Below are 18,054 nucleotides of genomic sequence, written 5' to 3' on the forward strand. Positions count from 1 at the left end.
CTGCTCTTTATGAGCCACCGCCCTCTGGAGCGCTCGGATTGGCTGGAGGCGCGCTCCCCAGCCTATCCGGATGCGTCCCGGGCCCTGCGGCCCCGCCTCCCCCGTGGCGCTCGAGTCCCTGGGTAGCACCGGGGCTGCGGCGCGGAGTGGACGGGCGGCGAGATGGAGGTGGCGGTGCCGGCGAGGGGTGCGCGGGGACGGGGGCGCGCGGGGAGCCCGGCCGGCGGCCACCGAGAGAAGAGCCCGCCGGAGAGGTGCGCGCCGGGGAGCAGGCAGCCCGGCCTCCTCGGGAAGCCCTGGGCCACCCGGCGCGAGGCGCCTGAGGGGTCAGCCCGGCTCGGCGACCCGGGGGTCACTTCGGGGCCGGCGCCGTCGCTCGGGGTCGGGCTCCCTCGAAGTCGGAGGTCACTCGGGCCCTGGCGTGGCCCCCGAGTTGGCGCCCCCTGGCGAGCGCGCCTCCGGAGCGCCCTAACTCTGGCCTAGGCCGGGTGACCCCGGGAAGCGAGACCTCCGGGACGCGACTCCAGGCGGGGCCGGGACCGCGGGCCTCATCTTGGGCGGCCTGGGGCCGCGGGGAGCCGGCGTCGCCTGAGGGTGGGTGTCGGCGTGCAGGTCTGAGCGGGGCGCGGAGTGCGCGTCCTGCGTTACAGAGTTCACTGCGGCCGCTTCCTGCGAGAACAGCGGGGCGGGCAGGGACGCTGAGCCGTGGGGACCTTTAGTGACGCACTGGGAGGGACCCAGGGGACGTGGGCCAGGGAGAAGCCACAGGGCTCCTGGTGTCCTGGAGGACAGGAGGGGTCTGGCCGGGGTGCTCGGGGCCTCCACACCTGAGAGGCCAGGTGGGGCTGCCTGACGGGCGGAGACCGCGCTGCTTCTGGGGCCCTTTCCCAAGGGGGAGGAAGGAGCGAGATGCTGTGCACACACGCGAATCTGCTTCCTCCGACCTGGGCGAGTGTGCAGGGAGCGCTTCTCATCTTTTGCGCTCCTCTGCACCCTGCCTGCAATGTGAGGGCTGTGTGGGGTGGGGAACGCGCACGCGCGCCTGTGTGTGCGTGTGTCCTTAACTCCCGTTCCAGTGCAAATTTCTCTTTCGCTTTGACCAGTCATTCCGCTCTGGATGGACACGCTTAAGCTTTCCCATCAGGTACAGGTAGCACTTTAAGGCAGTAGCGAGTAGCGGAGCAGAATCATCTGTAAGATACTGGTCTGAGCTGCAGGCCACTGGTTAGCTCAGCCAGTCAGCCCGCAGCACTAGCGTGAAGCACCTGGGAACCCTTGTCTATAGGAGGCAACAGACCCGCAGCACTGAGAAGGTCTGGGCTGCTAACACGGTACCAGTGCAGTACAGCCCAATGGAAGACCCTGATCAGACTGCCCAGAGCCTGTAATATCGGGGGACTCTGCACAGCCTGTAGCAAAGGTGCTTCGTGGAAACTAATGCAATATTGTGCCCGATCTACAGCTTTTTACAAGAATTTTATTAGTGCATGTTTGCAATATTTAACCGAGACGTTCATCGTGGGGAGTTGGTCCATGTGCATAACACATCCTATAGTTCTTTTCACCTCCCCTTCCCCTCCAGTCTCCAGCCACAGTTAGTAATCATACCTTTGTTTCGTGTGGGTGGGTTTAAAGGCTCTCGTTGACTTTAAAACCAAGGAAAATAATTACTAGTATCAGGTAGGGTTGCCTCCCAAACACAGCGCACAGGTTTCTGGTCCTGGTAAAGAGATTCACAGGGAAACTCCTTGGTGACGGGGCCTCCGGGAATCTGTTCTCTGTGGTGGGTTCTTTGTTGGCTTAGGGATCAGTCCCTGCCATGTGGCACTGGTGGCAGGCAGTGCCTACTAACCCAGCACTCCAGGCTGCGCTGCGATTGCTCTGCTGAGCGGTGTCTGGACAGGAGCTCGTGTCCTGCTGGGACAGATGCTGTGCCTCTGTGGAGCCGGAAGGAGGGGAGGCCTGGGGTGCTGCCAGGGGTGGGGTGGGTCATTCTAGGCAGAGCTGCCCCAGGAGAAGCCCTGGGCAGGAAGGGGGTGCCCACACCCTGGAGCCCGGAGGCCGCCCAGGAATAAAGAAAGCTACTGGTGGAGATCCTGGAGCCGAGAAGTTCCTGAGGACGAGCTGCCCTCCCCAGCCCTCGGGAGGGTGATCCAGGCCCACTGACTGACTTTCAGTCCTGTACAGGGGAGGGAGAGGTCAGAGCTTCTGGAGACTGAGGGATTGTGCTTCTAGTCCCACGGGTGAGGGAAGCTCAGACAGGCCCTGCTCCCTCCCGCAGGAAGGTGTACATGGACCACAACGCCACCACTCCGCTGGAGTCAGAGGTCATCCAGGCGGTGACGGAGGCCATGCGGGAAGCCTGGGGAAACCCCAGCAGCCCTTACCCGGCAGGTAACTGGGAGGGCCTGGCCTTGGGGCTTTTTCGGTTAACCACAAATCTTCAGCTGTAAGTTTTGGTCTTTTTTTCTTCTGAATAGTCCAGATTTGTAAATGGAGCCTGGCTGATGCCATAATCTTTAACTTCTAGAGTTCATTTATTTATTGGTTTTGGTCCCGGGGATCGAACAGCAGGCACGGTACCACTGAGCAAATCCCCGGCTCTAGAGCTAATCTTTAACGTGCCCCCAGGTCAGTCACCCTTGCCCAGGTGAAGAGGTTTCTGATGCTGGGAAAGAGGTGCCCAGATAAGCTGCTTCTCTGTCCATCCCACGAAGACCGGGCAGACCAGGCAGGCAGCTCGCAGAGTCGGCTGCACAGCCGCAGGGTGCTTCACATCACCAGAATGGAGCGCAGTCCTGGCCTTTTTAAAAACAAAGTTAGCTTTAAAGTCATTATTGTCGCTGTAAGTTTTCTTATTTATCTTTTGATGTATTCTTAGAATGTAGACCTTTAAATTGGAGAGTTTGGAGAATACCTTTTCAGGTCAGCAGTGCTGTGGCAGCTTTATTGTGTCTCAGCTTTCCTGTTTAATGTTTGTGAGGAGCGCTGGGACGTGTGATCTGAGCTGGAATCCTGGTGGAAGAGCGTGGCTGTCCAGAGTCCGCCTGCTGCAGGCTGTCGGCCTGGTGCAGCTCGTGGGCTTTGCTGTCTTGGGCCGTAGGCTCATGTGTGCCTACAGCGTCTCCCGGAGCTGGGTGCAAGGTGGCTCTCCGTCATCCCCGCCCTGTGGGTTCATCTGCCCTGCACTGCTCCAGCCCCGCCCAGCGCGTACAAGGAGACTGCAGAGAGGATCATGTGGGACTGACTTTAAGGAAGATGTCGAGGCCCCGAGGGAAGAGTTTCCACACCCAAGCTTGTTTCACAGTCTTGCTTAGAATAGCGGAGAGTAAAAGTGGGCTGAGCCGTGTTGACCAGTGAAGTTGATCATAGAGCACCATGCAGTCCCCTGGCTCACGTGGGCGAGGGGCGTTACCCCAGCTGCACACGTGATTTCATCAGTGTCCCTCCCACACCTCAGAGCAAGTGCCTGGGCAGGTATGGGAAGTATTAGATCGTTTTGCCATGAGAGACCCGGAACCCAGAGTAACAGTGGCCCACACAGCTTGCGGGTGGTTTCTCGCACAGTTGGGGCCCACGGGGTGCTCCCTGTTACCAAAGATGGGTTCCTTATCCAACCTTCATGGTCAAGATGGCTGCTCCAGCTCAAGCCATCATGTCGGCAGTCCTGCCTGTGGGAGGGAAAGAGGTATACCTGAGTCATAAAGGGACACATCCAGCAGTTGCGTGTGACACTGTCCAGAGCTTGGTTCCACGCCCACATGCAATTGTAATGCAAGTTGGGAATGCAGCCTGAATCCCAGGCAGCCTGGCTGGCTGGAGTGAGGGTCCTGCTGCTGCTCAGCTGTGAGGACGGTGGCAGTTCAGCACAGTGGGCTGTGGTGTACCGCCCTGGCTGCTGCTCCGGGTCTGTCCTGCTTCTGCAGATGCCTCGGCCCGAGTGTGCCTTGGGTCTGATCCCGGTGCTTCTGCACGCACACTGTTGGCAGAGCGGGCGCCTTCCAGGTGCACAGGTGGGGCCCCCTCTGATGGGTCAGGGGGCCCAGAGTCCTGTGGCTGGTCCCAGAGGGCGGGGTTCAAGACTTTTCTTACTGTAGTCAGAATCCCTGTGATCTCAGCACTCTGGGAGGCTGAGGCAGGAAGACCTCAAGTTCAAGCCCAGCCTGGGCAGTTTGGCAGCTTAGTGAGACCCCGTCCCAAAGTAATAAATGAAAGGGTTGGGAATGTGGCTCAGGGCGAGGGCCTTGCTTGGGTTCCATCCCAGGACCGCAGAGCGGGAAGGGAAGGGGAGGGGAGATTCCCAGCATCTTCGGGGCTCAGGCAGGTTCAGAGCTGGTCGCACGCTTGGAGGGTGGTGGATGGGTGGCAGGGAGCCCCAACTCTGCAGTCCAGGGAGGTGGGCGTCCAGTGGGCAGGGCCCAGTGAGGCGCAGGTGCCAGCTGCAGCGCCAGGTGCAGCGCGGGTCACTAATGCACACGACGCCCCCACCTCGCTGTTCCCCTGGAGACCTGTGCAGCGCGTTTCAGGTATGAGAATCGCTGTGCGTATTTATTTCACCTCATTTTTTACTTTTATATTTTATGATTTTTATACTATTTTTTTAGTAGTGCCTGCTCAAATTTATTTTATAAATAAGATTGGATAGTGCCAGGCCTGGTGGTGCAAGTCTATAATCCCAGCACTCTGGAGGCTGAGGCAGGAGGATCACCATGAGTTCGAGGCCAGCCTGGGCTACACAGTGAGTTCAAGGCCAGTCTGAACTACATAGTGAGGCCTTGTCTTAACCAAAACAGAACAAAAGGTTGGATAATCAGAGTTCTGGAGACCACCGGTCCGTGACCTAAGAATGGCCACTGGGGCCATCCCAGCACCCAGAAGCCTGTGTGCATGGCCGGGGGGCCCTCGGTTGCTGCGCAGCCCTCCTGCCCGGGACAGTTGCCGGTTCCAGCCACCTTGCACGGCGACCTCTGCACACAGGCCAACTCAAGCTGGGCTTCTTGTCTTGCAGTGTGGTGTTAATGCATGTTCTTGCCTCCTTCCCCTCTCTTGGCAGACGGCCACGCCTCCCTCTTCTCTGGTGTCCAGTTAGAACAGCACCTGGCTCTAGGGAACCCAGGTCCCCGTGTCTCCCGTGGCTGTGTGGCTCTCACTCTGTTCCTTGAGTCTCCCTGGTCGTCACAGATTGCTAACCCCCGCCACTGTCTCTGGGCCGCTGTTCTAGTGGTAGCGCTGCTCCTAGGTCGCTGGCGCCCTGGGTGTGCTGCTTTCACACGTGCCAGTCACACACAGGAGTGGTGGTAATGGCTTCTGTTTTGGTCCCTCAAGGTCGAAAGGCCAAGGACATCATCGCTGCCTCCCGGGAGGCCCTGGCACGGATGCTGGGCGGGAAGCCGCAGGACATCGTCTTCACCTCTGGGGGCACCGAGGTAAAGGCTTCGCATCCTGTCAGCTGCAGTGGGGTGCACCACAGGAAGCGGCCGCTCTTGATACTGTTTCTAGCTGTCCGGACAGAGTAGTGCTGCACACCCTTGTGCTGGAATCTCCCTGACTAATTTATAGAAACATGACAGACTGAGCGTGCTCAGGTGGCAGGGGAACAGAAGTCTCACTGTACCAGAAGCCCGGCCCACAAGGCTCTCGCACTTCAGCAGGGCTGGACAGCTGGTCAGGGACAGCTGAGTGTGTGTGGACCTGTGCCCCGTGCCCGTGACCGTGCATGCTGGTGGCCAGCCTGCGCTGGCAGGGTTGTAGCAGAGCCCTCTTGCTTGTGGACCCAGGCAGTGCACTCAGAGGAAGTCACTGGACTTCTGCCTCAGCACACAGAGAAGTGACTGCAGGTGGGAGAAGGGCCAGATTATAAAAATTACATTTTTAAAGCTGGTAGCTGACGTGTTCCCATCCTCATGAGGTGTCAGTGACATTTCTCCAGCTGCAGATGGCACTCGCCACACAGGGAGATGCCGTGATTTCTGTCGCAGCAAAAACAGTGACCCAGGGGCCGGGGATTTAGCTCAGTGGTTCCACCACCTGCCTCAAAATCGCAAGGCCCCAAGTTTGATCCCCAGTATCAAAAAAAAAAAGTGGGCCCAGCTCGGAGTGTGAGGACAAAAGCAGAAAGACAAGCTAGGTGGTGGCAGGAGAGCTCAGCTGCCTAAGTGACAAGGATGGAAGTCCAGGGCCTCAGGGACCATGGACACCTGGGCGGGGCCTTGGGCACCCCCCGCCGGCCCCAGGGACACCCACGTACAGCGCTGGACCTTGGGCACCAGAGGCCCCTGGGCCACTCGGTGAGGGATGCGGCCACAGAAGGTGGATTGGAAGCCCCTGGGTGGTGGCTGCTCTGGGGAGAGGAGGCCTGAGACGTCCTGGACATGCGGGTGCATGGGGCACGGACACGAGTGTCTCTGGCAGCCTTGCTCCGATGCCCAAGCCCTGGCAGCGTGAGTGTAGCCCCATCTGGGTGCCACAGGCCCTGCCGCAGCGTGGATGAACGCTGGCCTGAGGAGTGGCCATGAGTCACAGGGAGTCTCTCCTGGGAGCCGAGCCACAGGAGCCACAGAACAAGGCTGTGCGTGCCGCCCTGGGCTGGCCCTGTGACTGTGACAGCAGGGCTCCCTCTGCCCGACAGGAGGTGCTGTCCTTTCCCAGACCGCCAGCCCGGCGGGGCCCTGGTGGTGATGGTGCCTGGGAGGATGTGGAGGGCAGAGCCCCTGGGGAGAGCCGTCACTGCCAGGTGTCAGGAGCAGCGGCTCCCCTTGCAGGCCGGGTCCTATGGGGAGCATGCCCTGGGCAGGGCCATGGGTGCCACCATCACTGGGCCTCTGCTGTGACCCAAGGCCCCTTCCTTGGGATTTCAGGGTCACAGCAGCCACCTGTCCTCAGGCCTCAGCTTTTCCAGACCCAGAGTCACTGGTCGGGAGTTAGTGTTTTCTTTCTTCTTTTTCAGGGAGGGGGGCGTGGTTGTGTTTTGTTCTGTTTGGTTTTGGTTTTGATTTTGGTTTTTTTGAGACAGGGTCTCACTCTAATTCAGGCTGGCTCACTCTGTAGCCCATGCTGGCTTCAAACTCACAGCAGTCCTCCTGCCTCAGCCTCCCAAGCGCTGGGATTACAGGTGTGCACCACCACACTTGGTTCTGGAGTTTGTTTTCTGCCAGGCACGATTGGCCTCTGAAGGGACTCCTTGCCTCTGTAAGAAGTGCATCGAGTCCCCAGCACTGGGCACATCCTCCCCTCTCAGACCCACGCTGGTGTCCCAGCTCCTCCGCAGGGACATCCGTGACACATCGAGTCCCAGGGCACCACCTGGAAATGGAAGGGACCTGGCACTGAGGGGCATCAGCAAGCCCCGCCCTTTGGTTTCTGCTCCTTGAATAGACTGAATCTAACTTCGAGGGAAATTTAGTTCCATTCTGTTTATATGAAGCTCAAACCAAGACCAAAGACCACTGTTTAGGGAGGGAAGCAAATCATAAAGAAAGCCAGGACATGATCCATTCCCCTGGAAGTCGCTCTGCGGGGAGGAGTGGCAGGGTGGGGTCCAGGCACCCCAGAGTCTACCTGAGGACTGGGAATGCGCATCTGTACCTCATACCCTCTTCTGCTGTGTGTGGCAGCGGGGGAAGTGGGTGGTGATTAAGGCTTCCTCACAGCCCCGCCAGCATCTCCTCTCCCTCCAGGAGACCAGATGGCCTACGTGTTAAGAGCAAATAAGCACGGAGATGCTTTCTCCTTTTACCTTCTCATGGTGTTGTTTTTGCAAATGTGTCAGTGATACAAATCATAGGCTACTGTAGACCGGGTTTGCTCCTTTTCATCATGAGTATACACTCACGCCTCGGTACTCTGCAGCTTCCGGGCTCGCTGCATCTTGTACACAGATGTCGTCCTGGGGCTCCGGCTGTGTCTGGTGCTCATTCACAGCCTTCCAGCTTGTCGGTGCCTCACAGCCTTTCAGGAAACCACTCCTCCAGTACTCCTCCAGCTGGGTACCAGCCGAGCCTCCCAGAACCAGTTAACTATGAGTACCAAGGCCCCGAGGCATTGAGCGCCGGCCATGAACATGGAGAGTGTTTTCAGGCACTTCTGCTATGTGCTTGACTTTGCTTAACAACAAAGCAGACCTGGCTGACATTCTATGAGCTTGGTTTTTCTCCTTCTGAGTGAGACACGGTCAAGAGGGGAGAGGAATTGTCACCCGACTTCCACCAGGACCATTTCCGTAAGCGCTCTCTGCTCTGTCTCCGCAGTCCAATAATCTAGTGATCCACTCGGTGGTGAAACACTTCCAGGACACCCAGGCTCCTAAGGGGGACGTCGGGGAGCAGCAGAGCCCCAGGGAGGGGGCCAGGCCCCACATCATCACCTGCACCGTGGAGCACGACTCCATCCGTCTACCTCTCGAGCACCTAGTGGAGGAGCAGGTAGCCGGTGAGTGCATCAGGGACCGTGGGGGGACAATGTCCCTTCCACAGATAAACTGGATTCTGTTGCATGAATGTGCCACGGTTATTTGCCCATTCGTTGGTTGATAGACTTTAAATGTGTATAAATTTGTGTATAGACTGCGTTGCCGAAGCTGGCCCTAACCCACTAGTCTTGAGCGATCCTCCTACCTCAGCCTCCTGAAAAGCTAGGACCACATATGGACGCCACCGCGCCTGGATGTGTTTAAGTTTTTATGTGGATATTGTTCTTTCTTTGGGATTGGTACCCATGGGCACAATTGCTGGGCCATAGGGTAACTGTATGGGCCACTCCCAGGATAACTGTTGTTAACCTTATCCTTTGCTTCCCAAAGTAGCAACATTATTTTATCTTTCCGTTAACAGCATATGAGAGTCCAGTCTCCACAGCCTTTCCAGCATTTGCTGCATTTCTTATTTTAGTTGTCCTAGTGTGTAAAGTGCTTTTCATCCTGGCTTTGATTTGCAGTTGCTTGGTACCTAATGATATGGTACCTGTTTTCATGGACTTACTGGCCACTCGTGTGTAATTCGTAGAAGAAATGACTATTCAGATCCTTTGGATTGTTTATCTTTTATTTGAGCTTTAAGAATTTTTTTATATATGCTTGGAACAAATCCATTATCAGATGCATGATTTGCAAACATTTTTTTCCCCAATCTCAGGACTTTTTCTTCTTTCTTTTTTTGGGGGGGGGCGGGGGGGGTTGGTACCAGGGATTGAACTCTGCTCTTTGCGCTTGTGGGTCTTTGCGCTTGCATAGCAGGCAGCAAAACCACTGAGCTAAATCCCCGGCCCTTTTTCTTCTTTCTTGATGGCATCCTTTGAAGAACAGGTTTCTAATTTTGGTAATTGTTCTTGTTCCTTGTATCATATCCAGGAAGGCTTTCCTCTACCCAAGGTTGTGCAGCTTTATTCCTGTCTTTTCTTCTAGAAGTTTGTTTAGTTTTGGCTCTTTCAGTTAGATCTCTGATGCATTTTGAGTTAATTTTGCACATGGTGTGAGGTAGGAGCCCTTTGCCCACATCTCAGCTTCTTTGAGAGGCCTGTGGTCCTGAACTTCTCCACAGTGGACAGTGGCTCACACTCTTTCTTTATCTTTTTCTGAATGCTGAAAATAGACTTTTATATAGTCGTGGAAATTACATCACCATGAAGCTAATTTGTGTGGTTGGTGCTAATCTGTGTGTTTTGCATCTCAGAGGTCACCTTCGTCCCCGTGTCCAAGGTGAGCGGGCAGGCAGAGGTGGAGGACATCATGGCCGCCGTCCGCCCGGCCACCTGCCTTGTGACCGTCATGCTGGCCAACAACGAGACCGGCGTCGTCATGGTGAGCCATGCCTTTCCTCTCCTTGGCTTTGCAGCTTTTTGTTTGTCCTCATGAACTCACTTCTTCCATTCAGTCTTCATGGATCAGAGCCTGGCTCTTTATCCCCCCCACTTTAGCCCATCTCTGAAATCAGCCAGCGCGTGAAAGCCCTGAACCAGAAGCGGGCAGCTTCCGGTCTACCCCGAGTTCTCCTGCATACAGATGCTGCGCAGGTGGTGGGGAAAAGGCGCTTGGACGTGGAGGAGCTGGGCGTGGACTTCCTGACAATCGTGGGCCACAAGGTGGGTCTTCAGGGGCCAAAGAGTGGCCTACCCATCCAGTAACCCTGGACGCCCACTGTGAGCGAAGCTCTGGCTTTTTTGAGACAAAGTCTCACTATGTAGCCCACCCTGGCTTTGAACTCCCAGCAGTCCTCCTGCCTCAGCCTCCTGAGTGCTGGGACTGCAAGTGTGCACCACCACGCCTGGGCTGTGCTGTTTTGAAGCATAATCCTCAGCCAGTCCCCGACAGGACTTAACAGTTTTGCATCATGTCTGTTGGAGACATGGCCTCACGCGGGAAATGGCCTGGTCGATCTCTAGTTCCACGCCCTCTCTTCACAGACTTGCCTGCCATGGCGCTGGCACAAGAGTCCAGCGTCCGTCCGGCCTCTCAGCTGGGGCTCTGCCCTGTGCCAGAGGCCACTGGGACCCTTTGCGGGCCACATCGTCCCTGAGACTGGGTGCATGAACAGAGCAGGTCCCCAGAAAGTTCTTGGGCAGTAACTGACCTTTCCTTCCAGTTCTACGGCCCCAGGATCGGTGCACTATACATACGAGGCCTCGGCAAGCTGACGCCCCTGTACCCTATGCTGTTTGGAGGTGGACAGGAACGGAACTTCAGGCCAGGGTAGGTGGGTTGCCCGCCCCAGAGCTGCTGGCCATGCCACTCGTCAGGGAGCAGTGACTGCTGCTTCACGGCCTTGGTGGCAGTGTGACACGCCATGCCCATCCCTGCCGAACCAGAGCTGGTGCTGCTGGTGGGTCCCACACTCGGGCTCACAGGTCTGCAGCCTCGGGCGGCCCAAGGCCCCCAGGAAAGCTCTCCTAGCCTAACTGCTTCAGGCATCCGGTGCCTGGCGTTGTCTCGGCCCCTGTGGGCTGTGGTGGCCCAGATGTGCAGCTGTGCCCTTCACTGGGGCTCAGCAGGCCGAAAGGCGCCTGGCCCCTTTCTGAGAGCTCCTGGGCCCCATTACATACAGTGATGTCTGAGGCAAGAGTCAGTTGGTTGAATTCGGTGATACATTAAAAAAATGTGGACCAAGACCAAGTGGAGTTTATCTCAGGGATGAAAGGCTAGTGCAGCATTCAAAAGTCAACCGGTGGGACCCACCACACCTGTCACTCAGCTTTCCACCCCTGGGGCAAAATCCCTGTCAGAAACAACGCGGAGGAGAAAAGGCTGATTTGGGCTCAGGGTTCGGTGTGGCCAGTGCATGGTCAGCTGGCTCCAGGGCGGGGCAGCATGGCGGCGGGGCTTGGCAGAGGAGAGCTGCTCAACTCAGGGCAGCCAGAGAGCAGAGAGAGCAAGGGAGCCATACGCTTCCTCCCGTGGGTCCCCTCCCAAGAGCCTATGCTGCTGCGGTCTTATCCCTGACCTGTCATCCATTGCTGAGGTTTCTGTACTTGTGATTCACTTGCCCTTACCCCACCTCTGGACATGAGCCTTTTGGGGAACACTTTTTATCGAAACCACAATACTATATGTAATAGATTGAACGTGTAAGAAAAATAGCAGATCATGTTACTTGATGCAGAAGAAACACTTGAAAAACCCCAACACCCATTCATGCTAAAAAGCCTCCGAATAATAGGATTAGCGGGGAATTTCCCAGCTGGAAAAGAGCATCTACATAAAGCTTACAGCCCACGTCAGGCCTTGTGTGGGGACCCAAAGGGTCTACCCTGCGACCAGGGACACAGCAGCAGTGTCTGCTGCCAGCACGCATATTCAGCATCGTGCCGGATGCCAGAGGTGCCATCAGTACAGCAGGGCACAGGAAAAAGTAAAAGCAAACAGGTCAGAAAGGAAGAGGGAGGGCTGGAGGTGCAGCTCTAGCATGCACAAGGGCCACATGCCAACCCCATGCCACAAAAGAAGTAAGACTACCCCTCCCCAGATCAGGAGAGCCCACGATGAGGGAGAAAATCCCAAGGAGTATACTAGAGAATACCTAGAACTAGTAAGTGAATGAATATAGCAAGGTCCTATGACGCTGGATAAAAGTTTTCAATCTTGTGTTCTTACATACTAGTAATGAACAGACGGACAACACAATAAAAACCATTTGCAATAAAATATCAGATCTAAACAAAACACATGGGACTTATATGCTGTAAACTATGCAGCATAGATGAAAGAACCCAAAGACATAATAAATGAGAGGCAAACCACGTTCATGGACTGGAAGATTCTCCATAGTAGAGATGTCTGTTCTCTCTGAATTGCTGTGCACACCTGCCGTGGACTCCAGTGAGTAGATGAATGGGGCAGAAAACAGCGAGAAGTGCACCCGAGCGATTTCGACAGGGTGCTGATGTTCAGTGGGCAGAGCCCTTCATGAAGGTGCTGAGCAAGTAGACATTGGAGGGAAGAATGAACCTTGCAGAAGTCTCGCACTGAAAACACACTAACTCAAAATAGGTCATGAAATGAAATGTAAAGCACAAAACAAACTTAGAGGAAAAACCCAGAGAACCATCAGGACCTATGGCCAGGCAGTTCTTGGACTTGACTCCAGAAGCACCTGTGGTGTAAGATTTGGGTAAGTTGGGCTTTAGCAAAACTTAGAATTTGTTTTGTGAAAGGCCTTACTCAGAGCACAAAAGGACAGCTAAATACTAGGAAAAGGTGTTTTCAATGACAGACCTGGGAAGGGGCTGCTGCCTAGGACACACGGAGGACTCCGGACAGGAGAACCCAGAAGGTGGGCAAAAGACATGAACAGATGTTTCGCTGGAGAAGAAACCGAGCAGGCACATGAGTAGCCGTTCAGTGTGTTCAGTTGGAAATATGAGTCAGACCATGGGGACATGGAGATGTGGGCGGCAGCCATGGGAGCAGCAAGTGACAGGTGACCCGGGGCTGGGGAGGATGCTGGGAGAAGGTCACCTTCCGGCCAGCACGGAGCAGCAGAGGTCCAAGAGAACATTCAGCCAGGACGTAAATGAAGAAAAGTACGGAGTTAATGCTGTTCCCTCCCAAACAGTGAAGGCTTTGGGCTTCAGCTTGGTGGATGCGAGCACAGGAGCACCTGCCCCTCCTGTGCACACATGCGCACGCGCACACCACCCGCCATGCTGCGTGCACTGCCCGTGCAGGGCGTTCTCCCATCCCGCACTGCCCATGGGCTAAGGGCACAGTGTCAGGAATGAACACCCCACTGCTCCCCATCTAGGCTGTGCCAGGGCCCCGGCAGGGGGAAGGGGTCCCGACAGCTGCATCTGTCCGCACCAGCAAGTGTGGGCACATGTGACTGTCCTGGGCCGGGCGGACTCTGCTTGGGGGGTGCTGGGTGGCTGGGTGGCGCCTGTCTGGATGGGATGCATGGCTTCACCACGTGACTTCCACAGGGCTCCCTTCTGGCCATCTGCTTACTCTCCATAACCCCTGTCACCTGCAGGACAGAAAACACCCCGATGATCGCCGGCCTTGGGAAGGTAAGCCTGGCAACCCCCCAACCCCAGCGCTGGTGGACCAGGCTGCGGGAGAGCATGTTCAGGACCCCAGAACGGGCCGACAAGGGGAGCCCTGATTGCCTTCATGGCCTGGAGACCCGACTGGAGATCAGTCAGGTGGGAGACAACTGCCTAGCGTTTAAAAGGAAAGAGTTTGCTGGATGTGGTGCCCATAATCCCAGCACCGCAGGAGGCCGAGGCAGGAGGATCCCGAGGCAGGAGGATCCCAGCCTGAGCAACTTAGTGACTTAGTGGGACCCTGTCTCAAAATCAGAGTTGAAACAGGCTGGGTGTGCAGCTCAGAGGCCCTGCGTTTTGTCCCCAGTGCTGAAAGAAAGAAAAAAGTGAGAGGAAGGAAGTTTCCCTGTCCCAGCCTCTGATGGCAGCAGGGTTTTCCCCAGAGACCCACGGCTGAGCCTGTCCCGTGGCATCAGCTCAGGCCCTGGGGTCTGTGGCGTGCAGGCCACCGTGACCCAGTGCAGCCTGTGCCCTGCTGTTCACCGGTGGGGCCTGCAAGGGGCAGCAGCCGGAAGTGTGTGCGGGGCTGTGCCCAGGCCACCGCCCCTCTGTCCCGCACCCACCTTCCTCTTTCATCGCAGGTCCCTGTGTGTCCCACCCTCCACCCTGGAGTGGCAGCTGCCTGGGCTCGCCTGCCCCAGCCTCCCGACAGAAGGGCGGGATCTGGTGTGGGGTGCTGGTGGGTGAACACCCTAGGCAGCGCTCTGCCCGAGCCACCCCAGCCCCGCACTCTCTGGCACTGCATTAGGTCAGTGGCAGCCGAGGCGCCCGGAGCAAGCTAAAGTGCAAGCTGCATGAGGTGGCAGTGAGGCCGCGCTGTGAAACCCTGCGCCCGGGGCCTGGGTTGGCGCCACCACCCTCCGCCTAAGGTCGGGTCACTCCCGGGGGCCCAGAGCAGGCGGGGCCACTGGCAGCTGCTGGACCCAAAGCTCGCAGCACCCCCCACCTGGGACCCCTCCCCGCCCTGTGGGTGCACCCGCAGCCAGGGGAGGCCTCCTCAGCCCTCCCCTGCTGCCTGTCCTCAGCGGCTTCACCGCCCACCTTGCCCTCTCTGCCTTTGGCACCTGCGGGTGGCTCTGCTGTCCACCTGGCCCTTGGGGCCCGATCCAGGCTCGGTCCTGACCCTCTCCTGGGACACCCTGTCCCAGTTGCTCACCGAGGGTGAGCTGATTCCCTTGGGGCCCAGCCCCAATTCTGGGAGCCCCGTCAGGCCCTTCCTGCCCCTGTCCCCCGCATCTGATGCCGGCTGCAGGACATCCAGGGCCTGTCGTCCCTTACTCGAAGGCCCTGGTGCGGCTCCAGCCCTGTGGGCCGGGGCTCTTCACAGGTCTGGGTGCTGTGGCCCATGCCCGTCCCTCTGGAGCTCAAGGCTGCTCCTGCGGCGTCCTGAAAGCACTTGGTGTGGGTGGTGCAGCACGGGTGGCGCTTGGCAGCGGCCGTAGCAGGGGAGCTGTGCCAGGATGTGCCACTCAGGGCCCGTGCAGCTGCCTGCTGTCCTCGTTCCACAGGACTGAGCAGGTCCCTGTGTCCCATGTCTTGTCCCCAGGCCGCCGAGCTGGTGACCGAGAACTGTGAGGCGTACGAGGCTCACATGCGGGATGTCCGCGATTACCTGGAGGACAGGCTGGAGGTGAGCAGGGCAGTGCCGGGCACAGGGCCAGGAGGGCTGCGGGGTCGCGGCGGGGAGAGCATGGCGGAGCTCAGGCCCTGAGAGGGATGTCACTGTCACCTGGTGCCTCCTTGGCTTTTCAGGCTGAGTTTGGCAGGAAGAGAATCCACCTGAACAGCCGCTTCCCGGGGGCTGAGCGCCTTCCCAACACCTGCAACGTTTCCATCCGGGGACCTCAGCTCCAAGGTGACTGTGGGCTTGGGCTCGGGTCTCAGCCAGAGCCTGAGAGCGGCCTTGACCCCAGCCAGCTGGGTTGGGTCCCTGCAGCTGGCCACTGTCCTCGCAGTCCACGAAGGCCTTACAGCCGGGCCTCAGCTGTCAGGGAAGAAACAAAGCCACCCTGCTCTGCGGCCTGTCCAGCTCAGCCGCAAGTTTGTGATACTCGTGAGAGAGGAGACCAGAGAGGCGGGTGGTTTGGACAGCTGGCTCACAGTGAGGGAAGGGGCGCAGGACGTCCGTCGCTCCACGCGGCAGTGGTTAGGGCCCTCACTGCAGGCTAGGCCTGCCCTGGGCTCCCTGGATGGGTGGGGGCGGCTCCCAGGGTCCTGTGGGAACTGGGGGCCGTGTGCATGGCATGGCAGGTCCAGGAGCAGGGCTGTGGAAGTGAAGGTTCAGCCCTCTCGCACCTGCGCGCAGAGAGCAGTGGCGTCCACCCCCCGCTGCTCAGTGGACCGTATGCACCCAGCACAATGCGGGCGGGCTGCTTTCCGCACAGCGGTCACAGCCTTGCTCCACAGTGCGGGAGAGGGCTCTGGCCTCGCTGGACTTGAGACCCAGTGTCTCAGAGGTGACCTTGCAAAGTGCCACGTTCAGGGCTGGGTTGACTAGGCAGCGGGTGGTGTGTGCTGGCTGCGGTGGGAGAGGACCCTCTTCCCTCGACTCGGCCGGAGGCTCCCTCCATCCTGGGGCCCAGGGCCAGGGAGGCTCAGGAAGGGGCTGGCGGGGGGTCCGGCACTGGGTCTCAGGGTGATGCTGTCTTCGCAGGCTACCAGGTGCTTGCGCAGTGCCGGATGCTGCTGGCCAGCGTGGGGGCTGCGTGCCACTCGGACCACGGGGACCAGTGAGTGCGCCCAGCCCCTCCAGGTCTCAGGCAGAGTGGGGACTGCGGAGCCGCGCCCAGGGCAGAGCTGCTGCGGGCACCTGGGCTCTGTCGTGGGCTCACGGCCATGGGCGCCATGGAGCTGGGTACAGGCCTGTGATGCGCCCTGGGTGGGAGTGTGTAGTGGGCACGGAGGGGCGGAGGCCAGGTGGGTGCGGGCGGCCTGAGGGAGGGCCTATGAGGAGCAGATTCTCCCGAGGAGGAGACCGAGCCCCAGAGTGGTCGCCACTGGCCACAGAGAGGGAGGTGGCCAGCAGCACAGCACAGGGGATGGGAAGAGGGAGGCCCACCTCCCACCCCTCTGGCAGCCCCGTGCCCTGGCACAGGAATGGAGGCACCCTGGGGAGGACACTGAGGGCAGACAGGGCTCCAAGGGTGGAGGAGCTGCAGTGGGCCTCTGGGTCCTCAGAGGCCTGGTTGGGGACGCAGGGAAAGGCAAAAAGGGGGCGCAGCCGCTGCCCTTGCTGGAAGTGGCACCCTGGGCTGGGTGCAGGGCACCCTCCTGTCATTTCGGTGGTGCTACCCTGGCGGGAGCAGCCCCCTCCTGGCCCCAGCCTGGAGCCCTGACCCAGGTCCCTTCCCTCGTGGCCACCGACAGAGCTAGGCTGTGCCCCTGTACCAGGGAGGCGAGGTGCTCTGCACCCTGTGTCACCTGAGGGACTCCAGGGCCTCAGCCCCTCAGGGTTGGGTTTCGGTGGGGCGTGGTGCCAAGGAGCAGGGTGGGCAGACAGGCTTTCAGGGGACCCACAGTGGCCGGGCGGGAGAAGGGGGCGGCAAGTCTCCCCCAGCACCAAGGGCAGTTGCTTCTGTCACTGACACTGTTCCCACCCCCAGGCCCTCCCCCGTGCTGCTCAGCTGTGGCGTCCCCTTCGATGTGGCCAGGAACGCGCTCCGGCTCAGCGTGGGCCGCAGCACCACCAGGGCTGACGTGGATCTCGCCGTGCAAGACCTGAAGCAGGCTGTGGCCCGGCTGGAGGGGCAGGCCTAGGGTGGCCGCCGACCCTCCTGGGCACCCACAGGAGCCCTGCCCCACGCACCAGGGGCTGTCACTGGCCGTGAGGCGAGCGCCCCCCTCTGTGTCGCGATCTGCCCGGCACACCTCTGACTTCGGACGTCCTCCTCACCGTGCTGCCAGGGCCGCATGCCTATCCCTGTAGGACGGGTGGGCCTGTCCCAAGGGCCCCTTCTGGAAGGTGGCATTTTGCCCCAAAGATAAAACCCACATGCCCATTCAGTGAGCTACTATCGTGAATGTAGGAAATGGCTGGAGGCCGTGGAGGGCCAATCCCAGCGACCCGGGGGCTGAGACAGGAGGATGGTGACTTTGGGGCCAGCCTGGGCTACTTGGCGAAACCCACTGTATAGCACGGGCTGCAGTGTGACTTGGGGAACACCTGCCGAGCACATGGACCCAGTGCGGGAAAACACGGGACTTGCTGTGGCTTGGTCTGCACCCCCTGGCAGAGGGGCGCCCAGGGCGCTCGAGCCCCTTCCAAGCTTGGTCCCCATCAGCCATGCCATCCACCGTGCCACACTGACCCGGAGGTGGGAGTCAGATCAGCCCCAACTCAGTGTCCATCTTAATTTTATTCACAGAAGGTTTATTTTCATGAAACGTGCCACTGCACCAGAGGCCGAGCCTCACACAGGAAGGGTTTTCAGGGCACGGCATTCTGAATGAATGGTTTTGAGGAGGAGAGAGCTGCAGTGGTGTCTAGGAAGCAGCTGAGCGAGCTAATAAAGGGTTTCTATGCTGGTG

At 58.7% G+C, this 18,054-nt stretch overlaps 1 protein-coding gene across 3 annotated transcripts; it reads left to right on the forward strand.

Moving 5' to 3' along the window:
• Nucleotides 1-99: 99 nt before the first annotated feature.
• Nucleotides 100-18,052, forward strand: Scly (selenocysteine lyase). Of its 3 annotated transcripts, none has more exons than XM_004868399.3 (12): nucleotides 100-254; nucleotides 2,282-2,394; nucleotides 5,326-5,426; nucleotides 8,247-8,427; nucleotides 9,666-9,793; nucleotides 9,910-10,074; nucleotides 10,575-10,681; nucleotides 13,455-13,626; nucleotides 15,074-15,157; nucleotides 15,280-15,382; nucleotides 16,181-16,256; nucleotides 17,130-18,052. In XM_004868399.3, exons 1-12 carry the CDS (start codon nucleotides 163-165, stop codon nucleotides 17,281-17,283), a joined length of 1,476 nt encoding a protein of 491 aa, XP_004868456.1. In that variant the 5' UTR covers nucleotides 100-162; the 3' UTR covers nucleotides 17,284-18,052. The 3 variants fall into 3 exon arrangements, with proteins under 3 accessions (XP_004868456.1, XP_004868458.1, XP_021102986.1); XM_004868401.3 differs by having other exon boundaries at nucleotides 13,455-13,491; XM_021247327.2 differs by lacking the exon at nucleotides 100-254 and adding an exon at nucleotides 371-594.
• Nucleotides 18,053-18,054: the final 2 nt, after the last annotated feature.

The sequence above is a fragment of the Heterocephalus glaber genome, unplaced genomic scaffold (assembly GCF_053883595.1).
Source record: "Heterocephalus glaber isolate CG9 unplaced genomic scaffold, H.glaber_assembly_v1.0 deba00001004, whole genome shotgun sequence".
In the NCBI taxonomy this organism is placed as follows: Eukaryota; Metazoa; Chordata; class Mammalia; order Rodentia; family Bathyergidae; genus Heterocephalus; species Heterocephalus glaber.

Excerpts from the sequence above, each read along its gene's own strand:
- Scly (XM_004868399.3), top strand. The coding sequence starts at position 163 with ATGGAGGTGGCGGTGCCGGCGAGGGGTGCGCGGGGACGGGGGCGCGCG. Across the intron at positions 255-2,281 it reads GAGAAGAGCCCGCCGGAGAG|GAAGGTGTACATGGACCACA; the intron begins GTGCGCGCCGGG and ends TCCCTCCCGCAG. Across the intron at positions 10,682-13,454 it reads GAACGGAACTTCAGGCCAGG|GACAGAAAACACCCCGATGA; the intron begins GTAGGTGGGTTG and ends TGTCACCTGCAG.